At 42.0% G+C, this 13,500-nt stretch overlaps 1 protein-coding gene across 2 annotated transcripts; it reads right to left on the bottom strand.

Moving 5' to 3' along the window:
• Window positions 1-8,569: 8,569 nt before the first annotated feature.
• pdcb (phosducin b) lies at window positions 8,570-13,185 on the bottom strand. Of its 2 annotated transcripts, none has more exons than XM_008295520.1 (4): window positions 13,062-13,185; window positions 11,008-11,069; window positions 10,257-10,405; window positions 8,570-10,060 (listed from the first exon to the last, which is right to left on the bottom strand). In XM_008295520.1, exons 2-4 carry the CDS (start codon window positions 11,051-11,053, stop codon window positions 9,545-9,547), a joined length of 711 nt encoding a protein of 236 aa, XP_008293742.1. In that variant the 5' UTR covers window positions 11,054-11,069; window positions 13,062-13,185; the 3' UTR covers window positions 8,570-9,544. The 2 variants fall into 2 exon arrangements, with proteins under 2 accessions (XP_008293742.1, XP_008293743.1); XM_008295521.1 differs by lacking the exon at window positions 13,062-13,185 and adding an exon at window positions 12,677-12,720.
• Window positions 13,186-13,500: the final 315 nt, after the last annotated feature.

Here is a 13,500-nt window from a genome sequence, read left to right as displayed (position 1 = left end):
TACGGGCACGCGCAGTTGACAATTTCTAAATCGCTGAAGCATTGTGGGAAATGGATGCCTTTCACGCGAAATTGAGTTTTCGCTCACTGAAACACGCTTTGTCAAGAGGCGACGGGCTGTTTTTATTTTCTTTTTCTTTCTTTCTTTTTTTTTTTTTTTTTTAACGCAGACCATGGTACAGTCACGTACAAACATACTTCAAAATTTTCCCAACAAAAGTTTAAAGTGCAGTTGCTTTATTCATACAGTTTGTCCTCTTTGTTGACTGTTTAGCTCCACATTGGTGGTCAGAAGATGGCGCCAACACATCAGACAGGTGAGTGTGTGCGAGTGTACGTGCAGGCAGCAGCAGTACGTGCCTGATGCCACTGAGAGGTCCAGAAAAGTGTGTTTTATGTGCATGCCTGGGAAATTCAAAGATGACAAAGTTACGAACAATTCTAGTCATCTTACAAAGACGTGCAAAACAACACAGCTGGAAACAAATCACAGCAACAACATTTCCCAAACAACTACGAATGACATGATTCACTCTGTTCTCATAAGGCAGCAAGTAGCTTTAGAGGGAAAACAGCACACTATAGTAGATTTGTGCAGAGCAAAGACACTAAAGGTGCTGGTATATTTTTTTTTCTGTAAGTTTGAAATTTGGGGGGCTCTAGATACACACATAAGGCAGGTAGGATGGTTTAACATTTACTTTGATAATAAATAATAAAAGTTTTAATACCAAAATCATTCACAGGCTGCTTCGAGGCAGTTGTTAGAATTTGGACCAACGACTTCAATATTGTGCTGCAAGGTGGCTCAGTGGTTAGCACCTTCACCTCACAGCTAGAAGGTCGCTGGTTCGCGTCCTGGTGAGGACACCCGGGATCTTTCTGCATGGAATCTCCACATTCTCTTCGTGCAGCGTGGGTTCTCTCCGGGTTCTCTGGCTTCCTCCCACAGTCCAGAAACATGCTGAGGTGATTTGATGGATGGACTTCAATATTTTAAAAATCTCTATTGCGCAATATCTCAGCTATATTCTTGACGCAGGGGTTTGAATTGAGGAGCTTGTCGTGATATCCCTCAAAGCGTCACCCCTTCTATTATTTTGTACGTATAAGGTTTTTTTTTGTTTGTTTTGTTTTCCAAAATGAGCAAAGAGCACTCCAGTTTTAACAAGGCAGGGCTATTAACAGCAGACATCCAATAAGGCTCTTGAAAATTTTGCAAGAAAAAGAAATTCATCACTAATGTTTTATTCTTATGTGTACAGCAACTGTGTCTTTTTTTTTTTTTTTAAAGATGGACATACCTTTAGTTTCGGTTACTGCTCTATACAGGAGCTTTAATTGCTCCCACAGTTTCAGTTTTAGTCGCTTGTTTACTGCGTCCCAGGTGACATATGCCTGGAAGGTATTCAGACCCTGTCAGGGCCAGTTTTGACAAATGCCTCAGTGGCTTATTGGTTCATAATCAGCATGCTTACTTCCACAAGACAAAAGAACGTGAGAGGTGTTAAGGCAAACTTTTGCCCCCAGGCATCAACTATTTTCTTACACTCAGCTGTCACGCCTGGATACCAAGATGTAGAGTAACCTATAGCAACACTACAGCGCAAACCTCTTGATCTGAGTCAGCCATGTTGGTTGTTGTCAGCACTTGTCATCGGCATGAAACCCAGTTCCATGGACAGCAGAGTGTTTAAGGTAGCTGAGGAATGATTCACGCTGACACGTGACTTCCTATCTTAAGTTCTATACAATACTGAAAAATGTGATAGAAATCCGAAAGACCTTTGGATGTGTAGTAACCTGAAATTCTTTGTCCAGTCACTAATCTCTACTTCCGTCCTTGCATTTTTCCATGTATCCACCCATTCATTCAGACAGGTAGTAAAGTGAGCCCAGCATGTGAAGCACCACTATGACCAACCCACAAGTAGACTGTCATTAGGGAGTGTTAGGTGCACTGTCATTTTTCTCTTTCTTTTTTTTTCTGCAGCAGTTGCGGCTTTGTTACTGGTTTTCATTCTCATACGCCTGATCTATGTCTCTTCTCCCTTTCCTCCTGCAGTTGTCTTTCAGCAGTGTCGTCACTCCACCTTTGTTTTAGCAATAACAATAGCGTTCCGTGTGAGATTGTGTTGATATAGTGGCTGCATTGTTTCTTCTACTCATTTGTAAAGTAATTGCTTGTTTTAACAAAATACGCACAAGTTTAATGTCATCGGGCATAAATGAGTCAAATAACAACATTTACATCATCGCTTGATCGTTGAAATTACTGAGTCATGTGGATCTTAACTGTACGTAAACAACACAACATAACATAGGCTTTAATTTATGATGACAGCCAGTGAACACATTTAGCAGTTATGTCATCTCCTCCACATCCGCTGTCCATATTTGGTCAAGCGCGCCTCAAACCAGGTCTCCACTGTCGTGTCATGACATCACCTCAGTGTAACTGGTTTTTATGTGGGAGAACTGGAGCGCGACAGCTGGGCTTTCCAAGAGTCCAAACATAAAAATCACAAAAGTTCACCAATTAGCAACAGTGTAAACAAAGGGGGGGATCAAAACATGAGAATGGGGGTGGGATCAGGTGGTCAGTGTGGGGTAAACATTGAGGTAAACAGCCGAGCGATGAGTCAAATGACGCTTTCGGTGCTGTTCCGAGTGGAAAGTTCACTGATTTAGTGGGGTAACTTGGCTGTGTGAACTCTGCCGCCTTCCCAAATTTGTAACACGCAAAAAGCTTTGCAGGACTTCACCCGGCAAAGTTATTCAGATAACTCAGTGATACTGGACTGATTGACTCACTTCCTAATGTACTTAGAAAAACCTGCATGTCCCATTATTTTTCCATCTGAACAAGGATTAAACAGAAGTATCAGTCACAGGAAAAGCTCAGAGAGAAACTGTGATGCATGAGTGCTGATTAAGACTAAAGCCATTGCGCTGTTTACCTGCTAGGTTTCAGACTGATTTTAAGTTCCTTTATTTGTTTATAACTACGTGGCCTTGCACCAGACGACCTCTCAGGAATGCTGTTGGTCTATGAACCAGGAAAGGCCCATCAGATCCTCTGATTCTGCTCTATAAATCTAAATCTGCTTTTCACTTGTAAAGCACTTTGAATTGCAATTAGTATGTTTGATAAGTGGCTGCAAGGTGGCTCGGTGGTTCGCACTGTTGCCTCACACCTAGAAGGTCGCCAGTTCATGTCCCGGTGAGGACACCCGGGATCTTTCTGCGTGGAGTCTCCATGTTCTCTCGGTGCAGCGTGGGTTCTCTCCGGGTTCTCCGGCTTCCTCCCACAGTCCAGAAACATGCTGAGGTTAATTGGTGATTCTAAATTTTCCGTAGGTGTGAATATGAGTGTGCTTGGTTGTCTGTCTCTAAGTGTAGCCCTGTGATAGACTGGTTACCTGTCCAGGTGAACCTGCCTAGGCTGGGATAGACTCCAGCCTGGTGAGAATGGATGGATGTTTGATAAGTGTTATATAATGTATTTGCCAAACAGAACATTGATTGATATTGTGTCCTCTTACTTGTTGATGGTCTTATTTTTTACATACAAATTTACAATTACAATTTCATTGAGCAGACACTTTGAATCACATTCATACACCAAGGGCGACGGAGCTGCCATGCAAGGTGCTGCCTGCCATTGGGAGCAACTTTTGGGTTCAGTGTCTTGCCCAAGGACACCAACTTTGCGATTAGGGGCTAACCTGCTCTACCACCTGAGCCACAGCACACCTTGTATTAAGGAGAATCTGCTCTCAGCGCTTGTGAGGACTCTCTGTAGCACTCACTTGGTGGAAGAATGCTGTACATGCTCTACAAGGCTGAGATGTATGACTGAAACTCCGAGGACTGCTCTGGTGGAATAGCTCCTGTAAATTGGGTGAATTTTCTGTGCAAATGGTGACACACATGTGCTAAAGTGTAAAACCAGGATGTTTTGACTGGTTGGCAGCCCTCTTGCATTTAGGGTTGTTGTCTAGGTCAACCCAAACCGCTCTGGCTGACATGTTTGGGCACCTTAGGAAAACCTCTCTCTGCTCAAAAACCTCTTGTGGGAGGTATCAAAAAGGTTTGATAAATCTTAGACACGCTACTGTGTAAAAATGAGGCATTACCAGCTCGAGGCTATGCAAGCCATGCCAGATGTGGTGCTGTGGAATCACAAACACATGTATATCCTCAGAGAAATATGTGTTAGCGTGTCACAGTTCAGAAGCTCATCTGCTGAGAGCAATTAGCTCAAGAGCTCCTTTGCAGGCAATATGTCAGACGTTGCTGGAACCTACTTTCCCAAAGCCACATAAAAGTAGATGCCTTGGAATGTGTTTTCAGCTGCTTTTCCAAAAGTTATTTCGTGTTAGAGATGCCAAACAAAGCTGTTGTGCTGTGCATGATTCGCTATTAGTCAGTTTGACGATGGCAGAGATGGACTCTAACCCGTTTTTTGTATCTGAACCTGCAGCTGTAAAAGCATGCAGTCTGCTGCTGCTACTGCAGCTACAATCTTATTCCTGCATGTTCAAGACATACATGTGAACTTAGACGGACGAACCCATAGACTGAAAAAGAAATGGGAAAGTTTTCAGTCTGCTTTAAACAATGTTAATATTGTAAATATAATATGTAAAAATAAATGTAAATTTCTCCCAATTTCTCATCAATAAAATTATTCTATTTTATTCTATTGGAGCGCAAAAGACATTTCAGCAGCTGGGACGCATCGGCAGCTTCTTAGAAGACTTGAATCAGACGACACAAGAGCTGCTTCATGTTTAGTGAGAGTGTCAGGAAAGACATTTTGAGTAATGTTATTTAGTCAAGAAGTAAAACTTGGATGAAAGTTGTCAAACTAGATATTAACCAATACAGGGATCTGAGACCAAGTGTAATTTGAACAAATCCGGGTTTTTTTGTGAGGACTCTGGTTGTCTGTCCACAATATTTGGTCACATTTCTGACTTGTGTTGTGCTTCTCAGTGAAAAAGGTGCTGGTATAGAAGAACAGCAGTATCTCCTGCTGAACAGGGGCTTAACATCATCTTCAGTGGTTTCTGACTCGTCCTCATTAAGCTGGAGGAAGTTGCGGGACGTTCAAGTGCTTATTTCTGTGATGCATATAAGCACTGATTTGACCGAGCAAAAGTTTCTGGGTGTGACAGTTGTGTCATCAGCGTGTTCAAGTGGTGCATATCATCTTCATTTATTGTCTGGCCAAGAGGCAGTATGCAAAGTCTGGAGAACAATGGACCAAGCACCGACCCTTAAGCCGCTCAGACTACAGTGCAGACGTTTTAGCGATAAAGTTCCCACAAAACAACGAAAATAATCACCACTTTAGATATGATGTAAAGCAGTTTTTCAGTTATCAGGATATCGTGGTCAGTGACTCAAATATGAGGAAACCAAGATAGACATGCCACCATTCAGTCACAGACCGTAATTCTACATGAACAACGCTGTTTTCTTGGAAACCAGATAAAAATGCATCGTCATGAACCGTTTTTTCGATGAATTTTCTAGAGAAATCATGAAGTGTCTAGATTGGGTAATTAGTATTTAGTAATGATTATACCATTGCACATTTAAGAGAGGAATCAAATCCAGATTACGGATGCTGGCTATTTTTTGAGTCATTAAAATCACATCATTTCGTAGCGGGACCCTACCGTCTCCGACACCCATCAACATTTTCACCTTTTGACCCATGAGTGCTCAGTGAGTTCTCAGGTCAACACCTACATTGCATCATCAGGAGGCAAACCAGGCAAATGCTTGAGTCCCCCACCCCCCCATGGCCTGTTATATTTTCACCCTTTGCGCTGACAACAATAACTCTCATTAATCTTCCCATGCAGACCAGTGCACCACCTCTGACCGGTTATACTGTAGCTGGAAAGGGAGCCAGTCTCCAGATCCAGTGTGATTCGGTGGGCGTGTGACGAACACGAGCTGTTTCATCATGTGGGAGTGTTTTGTTGTGAGCTGATATTTGATGTTACTACTTTGGTGTTCATGTCTGCCTGTTTTTGCATGGTGTCATTTATTATTGTTGAATAGATGACTATGGTGTCTGATTATGCACAGTAGGCAGATTTCTTGACTGAAATAGATGAATGCTTTTATAAGGGTGTGTCAGGAATGGGGAGAGAGCAGGTGGAACTGCTGCCGGTCTGTACTGCTGTTTAGAAAAGTCCAAGGACTGGTGACACAAAATATATATCAAATCCAAACTACAAACTACCAGTTTTTCCCTTCCAAGTAATCCCCCTGGAGTCTAACACCCTCCTCCAGCCTTCTCTTCACGCCGCCATGCACTCCTGGAAGGATTCTTCAGGATCCTCTCAGCTCCGTCCTCACAGCCATCTTGATGTCGTCCACGTCTTCTAAACGGGTCTCCTTGATGACCCCCTTGAGCTTGGGGAAGAGGAACCAACCCCACGGAGCCAGGTGGGGTGAGTAGGGAGGTTGCTCCAGCACGGAGATGTTCTTCTCAGCCAGGAGCTGTGGGATGCTCAGGGCGCTGTGAGCAGGTTGTCATGGTGAAGCAGCCTCCACTGGTCCTGACACAACTCTGCCTCTTCTGGACGAAGCAAACGCTGCAGGATCTCTTTGTAGACGTGCTGGTTGATCATCTGGAGGGGAAAACTGGTAGTTTGAAGTTTGGGTATAAAATACATCTTTGGTGACACCAGTCCTGGAACTTTTCTGACACACCTCGTATATATAGAAGGTGAACAGATCAGCAGTGCATCAGAAAGTGACAAATGAGGGACAATCTTTTCTTAAGAACAAGAATGAAGCGTTTTTCTAAATGAATATCTCACTTGTGTGATTTTTGTGGTTTATAGTTATCAGCAGCCTTCTCCATTTTGGTCTTTCTGCCTACATGAGTCCTCCAACATTGTTTGTTTGTTTTTCCCCCTTTCTTCTTATCAGTAAATCATTTTGCATTTATTAGACAATACTGTTTTTTCAAAGTGTTGCTCCCAAAACTTTGTGTAAATGGTGGAACATTTCGATGAAGCATTACATGCTGCTGTCTGACATTATGTTAAGGAAAAGAAAGGTGTTGCTGCAGCACTATAGTGATTCATATAATAAGGAAATATTAAACTTTACAGAGGAAGCAGAAACTCATCAACTTACTAGCTGCTGTCTTTTCATCATATTTTAAAAGACACATCTGAAGTGGTTCTGTGTTGATAATGCAAAACGTACATGTGAATTCTAGAAGGATTTATCAGAACGAATGATCTAGATTTTTTTCAAAAACCCTGTTTCCTACAGTCGCAGTAAATGTGCTTGTGCGGTTAAGTGTTTGGCAGTTTCTACAGATATGAGACAACTTAATTTGCCTATCAAATTATGGGATAGCGTTGCGAGTCTTAAAAACCTCGGCTGGCTTTTATGCTGCGGTTTTGGCATGCCTGGAGCTCCCTGGAGTCACAGGGAAGTCAAGTCTGTGCTACAAGAGAGATGAGGTTATTTAACATGTGACAGCCTGCTTCCACAGAAGAGCAGAGAGATATTTGCATTTTGCAGCTTAATACCTTGGTGCTGCTGCTTTGAATACACTGTGTTACACTTCTGGCAAAACTGGCATAGCTCTTCAGCAAAGAAGCAGAAAGAGAATTCATATGCTGAGATTCAGGCAAAAGTACTGAAGTGTAAATATCGAACCATATCATCTACATAGAATGCATGCACTTGAAGATGTTGTACATAGAGGAACATTCTAGGCTGAGTCTCCTGGGGTAATCTGAACACAACGGTAGCGATAGAGTGCAGGTGATTGAGGGGGAGATGTTTGCAGCACTTAGTCTGTAAGAAGGACTCACACTGACGATATTCCAAAAAGATTATTTGCTTTTTTGCCCAGAATTATTTCAGAAGATTGAAGCTGCTCTCTGGTCTTATGCTACAAGCATCTCCTCGTTTAACGGTAAACACTAAAACCATAGATATGTATAATAAAGGCTCGATGTCTGAAGGCGGTGTTTCGAACAGGATCACCCTTCGGCCATCTTGATTCGGGGCAGCTCTCTGGCGGACCCTGTGGTACGTAAAGGAAGGTGAGTGATCTGCACAAACGTAAATACTCTGATCTCGCTGAAATCTTGACGGATTTACAAACGGTTTGGTTTCTTACAAACGTTATTAACGTGGCTACAATTCAAATTACAAAAATACAAATAAAATACAAAATAATTAAAATGCCAATTGTTGCTGGCCGTGAGAGCGTAGCATAATTATCCATCAGTGCAGCGTTATAACTACTCCTCTGACGTTTATAACAAACCAAACCGTTTGAAAATCATTAGAAAACTGAGCAAGTTATGGTTATTTAAAAAGTACATGCACCAGTACAACACGATGTTATGGGTGAGTGAGCGGACCGTACCAAGATGGCCGCCAGTGCAGACGTGCCATTCCATTGGCCGGCAGCACGGACAAGACATCTAACCGTTATTATACATATTTATGGTTCTAGTGACTTCTTGGCCATAGTGATGCAACAACGGAAACTTGAAAATGAAATAACAAAATGCAACAAAAAAACCTTTACTGTTTTATTGTTGTTATGGGCAGGAGGCTGTCATACATCAAGATGAGATGTTTTATCCTGTTCATGCACAGAGTTTAAACTATCACCCACATCCACAGCAAATTCAAAAACGACGCTGACGTCGTGTTGAGTCGAGGACTTGTTGGCTGAGTATCATGTTAAGAAGAAGAAAACCCAGGATGCACAGTTTCCTCCTTGTATTTTTACACTACTTTCTTCCTACTTTCACAATGTAAACGACACAGAAATGACTGAACTCCTCTCTGTTAACATTTTATTGATGAAAATGAGAGTCGTGAATGTTTAACCAGACGCAGTACTCGCCTCCCACCACATTGGCTCGGGAAGCAAGTTCTATGTTAGATATTTACACAAAAATATTTCCACATCAAAAGTGCTTTGGCCTCTTAAGTCTAAGAGTTGCTGTTTAGCTAAGCTCTCTAAAGGTTTTTTTTTTAGTTTTTGGCTGATTACCATAAAGACATCACATAAAACAATATTGCATAACATTCAGGGATGTCACGCTGTGTCAGCCCCGGTTCTTATAAATAACTTGTGCTCAGATCAAATTCAGTGCTACAAAATACTCTATGAATAAACATTTTAAGTACATACAGCATGTAGTATTCACTAACATTTAAAAATAGAACAATGCAGTTATAGTTACATGTAGCCAGTATAAAACAAAAGCTGTATCACCTCACCGTGCTGTAACCCACACCCAGAATCAGAGGCGCCCATATCTGGGACACTCAGGATTCGTCGCCAACTGGATGTAAAACTTCTCCTTCAGAGAATAATCCTCAATCACTGGTGAGCTAGTGGAGATTTTATGGTTTTCTATTTGCTGAAGACCAAAAGGATAACTTGTCTTATTTGGTAAATTGTCTTTATGAGATCTCTATCCAGCCCTGTGACACAGCTTCTTTTCTTCCTCAGCAGCCAGTCTCGTCATTTACTCTATATCGTTTTCTTCCTCGTCGTCCATCCCAGGCAGCTCTTTCTCCGGCAGCAGGCCGTAGCTGTTGAGGAAGGCCTCAACGTCGGTAGCAAAGAACTCCTCGTTTAGGTGCTGCGTGCAGGCTAGGAAGTTCCCTAGTAGCTCGCCAGCCTTGTACACCAGCAGCGTTGGCAAAAATTCATCCGAAAAACGCTCGGCAGCACCAGATGCGACAGCGTCAATCCTGCAGAACTTTACGGTGGGGTACTCAGTGGCCAAGCAGTCAAGGCAGTTGTTGAGCTCCTCACAACCTTTGACTCCAATCTTGTAAATGTGAACAACCACCACTGTGCTGTGATGCTCTTTCTCAATGACTTCTAGGAAGGCCTCCCCACTGTCCAGGTCATGCACGCCTTCAAACTTGGGCCCAAAGCTGAGCTTGTCATGCATCTCTTGCATACATCGTTTTCTGTACTTCTTAAGACATCCTTCATCCTCCTCCTTCAGCAGTTCATACTCCTGAACGCTCATCTAAAACAAATGACAGTGAAACAATAATTGCGATGTATCGTTGCTGTGGGATTGTAATATTTGCAGTTTCTAATGGTTCTGAGACGTGATGCACAGTGTGTAAAGATTGCAACCAAATGCACAGTGTTTGCTCTTTATTAATGTAGGTCTGCTGTTTCTTTAGCCTTGTGTTAGCACTGCTGGTAATGGGTTGTACCTTGCGGTTCAGGTTTGCTCTGGTGTCATCTCTTGACCTGCTGGGGGACGACATCTGTCTCAACAGTTCCCTCTTTGCAGGAGGCAAGTTTTCCTGGTCCATACTTTCCAACTTAAACCTCCTCCAGTCATTGATGACTCCTTTTGGACCTACGGAAAAAGCAAATAGCAGTTTAGTTGTATTAAGGAATATAATGACCGGTGTCTGTGGCTATCACTAATACAGCGTGGTAGGAGCAAAACAGATGGGAGAGACAGGAAGCATATTTTGGCAGACAGGATTCAGTTCTGGTCCAGCAGGAGTAACTTGGCTGAGGTTTAGACCGCAGCTGTTTTTGTTTTAAGGAACAACTAAAATGTCATATTGGATATTAAATGTTGTACTTCAACCTTGTTTGTAAAATACTGATCTGCAGCTCGGGTGTAAGCCATTGGTGGTAACGTGTCCTGTTTTAATTTGGGGATTATCTTAACCCTCTTGAAACTGGACTAATTACCCGAGTGTTGCATAAGAAAAAGAAGATTAGAGCGTCTCTTAAACTGACGGAGAGCTACAAATCTGTGCTCTGCTCTGCCGTGGCCTTCTGTTTTATCTGTTTAGACCCGTTTTGTCGGTGTACAATTTATTTTGTCCTCACAAGAACATCACTCTGTTAAATTAATAGCATAAACAGAAAGATCCGCCCGATCCATAGGCACAGATCACAAAGCAGGTCCACTGTGTGACGTCTGAAAGCAGTTCATGTTCTCACCTGTGTGGGTCGCAGTCTCTTCCAAATCCATCAGGCTGTTAGACATTTTTCCAGTTAGCTACCTGGAAGACAACAAATTAAGAATCAGACTCTACAATTCATTCCATGATGTGGACACGATCTGCACTCTCTTCTGAACATAAGAGTTTTAATTGTTCTGAAATGACGCTTGTTTGTTGTCACCGTTCAGTCACAACGACTGTGTAGCGACAAATTTAAAACCTTTGCACTGTGACGGAGCTTCTGGATACCAAGCGAGTCCCTTGACGTTTAATTAAATTAATGCAGTCTAAGAGGATTAGTGAACTGCAACAGATCTGTGTTGCTTGCTGTAGGCCCTTGAAGCGACTGTTTGAAGATGGAACAGACTAAAATCATGAAACCATAAAGAAGAAATAAAGCAAAATCAAACAACAAAAACAATAGTGCAACAGCTTCAATGTGATTAATATACATATGTGTGTATACAACACGAGTGGTGCATGTATTTAGTGATGCACGATATTAAAATTTCTGGCCGATACCGATACCCGATACTAAGATTTCTGATATCGCTGATAACCGATATCACCGATGTCGATATTCAGTTTCTGTTCACACTGAAAAATTTGTATGAGTGAGCACTGTGAGAAAACTATTCAAAAGAAGCCCAAATTAGAACACATAGCCTTTTTTTATTACGTAACAAACATATTCTAACATATTTCAGTCCAGGACCATTTAAGTCAAAGCATCTGCGAAATAGCAGCGAATGTAGAGACGAAGGCGCTGATGTTTGACAATCATCGGCTGAATTTGTTCATCAGACTGATGCCGATATATTGGAATAAAAAACACTGACGTGGTCGCCGATATATCGTGCGTCCCTGATTTATTTATATGTTAAAGGAAGACATATTCAACTTAATGAATATAATAATATACTTTCAGGTTCCATGTTATGATGTGTGATGTTACGTGCTCATAAACTGCAATAGTTCCATTTGTACAAACTTTATGCAGACATAAATTATTCACCCGTTTTTTGATATACTTTGCGCTGCACGCTGCTTCGCCATGTCTTTGGTGTCACTGTTTGTGCTGTTAGATGGGATGACGTATACAGAGCCAATATCCGATTGGATTAGATGGCCTATGCCCAGCGTTTCAATTAGTGGAGTCCTCTTCTCCTGCTTGCAGTCACGACGCTGATCTGCTCTAATGATCTTTACGGCCACCTTTCTAACTCACAATTCACAAGTGGAGATCTTGTGTGATTACCTGTAGCATGACCAAATGGAGCCATGCGTAAACATTTCCGTTATGAGTCTCTATGTGTAGAGGCACTGACAATACATTCTTGTAAACTGCTGACTTCCAATTACACACAAACCCATGACTAATATCACCACCAAAAGAAAGAATTCTTTGTTCTTATTTTATGCAGAAGCGTTTAACACAAAAATAAATAAAACTGAGCAAGAATTTGTTGAACTTGTCTTTTGGATGTCTAATGTTTTGACACAGTGTAAATGGAAAATTGTCAAAATGACAAATAAGATGGCCTCCAGATGCATGTAAAACCACAAGAGTCAAGTAACTTCTCTCCTGTTTCATCCATTCAAAGCTAAACTTCTCTCCAAATCTCAGCTCATTATGCTCCATCATTAATTAAGAGTTGTTTTCTTACCTCCCACAGCCACAGTAAAGTCCTCCCTTTGTGTCAGTAGCTAACCTTGCTCTGGTGTACACTCGGTCGCTTCACTGAGCTATCTGTTGCTGGACTGTGTGTGTTTTCGTGTGCATGCGTGTGTCTCCTCCAGCCAATGAGCTTGGTCTAATGGAGATTTCAAAAAAGACCCTATAGACCAAACAGAAATAGAGCAAAGAGCCTAAGAGGATTTCACTTCAGGAATTAGAAGCCTCCACTTGATAAAGGCCTGACTGCGCACAATGAAGAGGGAGAAAGGTAGAGAAAAAAAAAGAGAGAGCGCGAGAGACACCGGAGCACTTCTTTTTTCAAAACTTTAGACAAGTTAATTTTTTCTTAATCAAGAAATTGAGCAATCACTTACTCGGGCAGTCGATGAGCGTGTTTCCTATTCAAGAGCAGCACACAAGAAGCCACTGTGTCGCGTTTGACTGTTAAAAGCAGCACGTTAGGAGTTAACTCATGCGAGAGCACAATATCCGTGAGATGAACTTTCAGATAAATTGATCTTGTCTGCCTCTTCCAGGCATCGAGCTTCAGCGAAAGGAGCACATGATGAGAGCCTTTCAAAACACAAAACACTGCTAGCTTCGGGTGGGGAATGTCTAGTGATGCTTCATCATGTGCTTCTTGACTGTTCTCAAGACAAAACTGCCACTGTGTTCTCCTCTCAGTCCTTTCTCCTTACAAGTTGCTTTTAAGTCACACTTACTCACACAAAGATGTAAAAATGTTCTGGTGGGCGTAAAACAAAGAAAAAACCAGCATCTGTACATTTAGCTACAGTTCCACTATGCAGGTTG

This window comes from Stegastes partitus, unplaced genomic scaffold (genome assembly GCF_000690725.1).
Source record: "Stegastes partitus isolate 25-593 unplaced genomic scaffold, Stegastes_partitus-1.0.2 Scaffold1055, whole genome shotgun sequence".
Lineage (NCBI taxonomy): Eukaryota > Metazoa > Chordata > Actinopteri > Pomacentridae > Stegastes > Stegastes partitus.
Note: the sequence above shows the minus strand (reverse complement) of the source record. Positions and strands in the feature narration are given on the sequence as shown.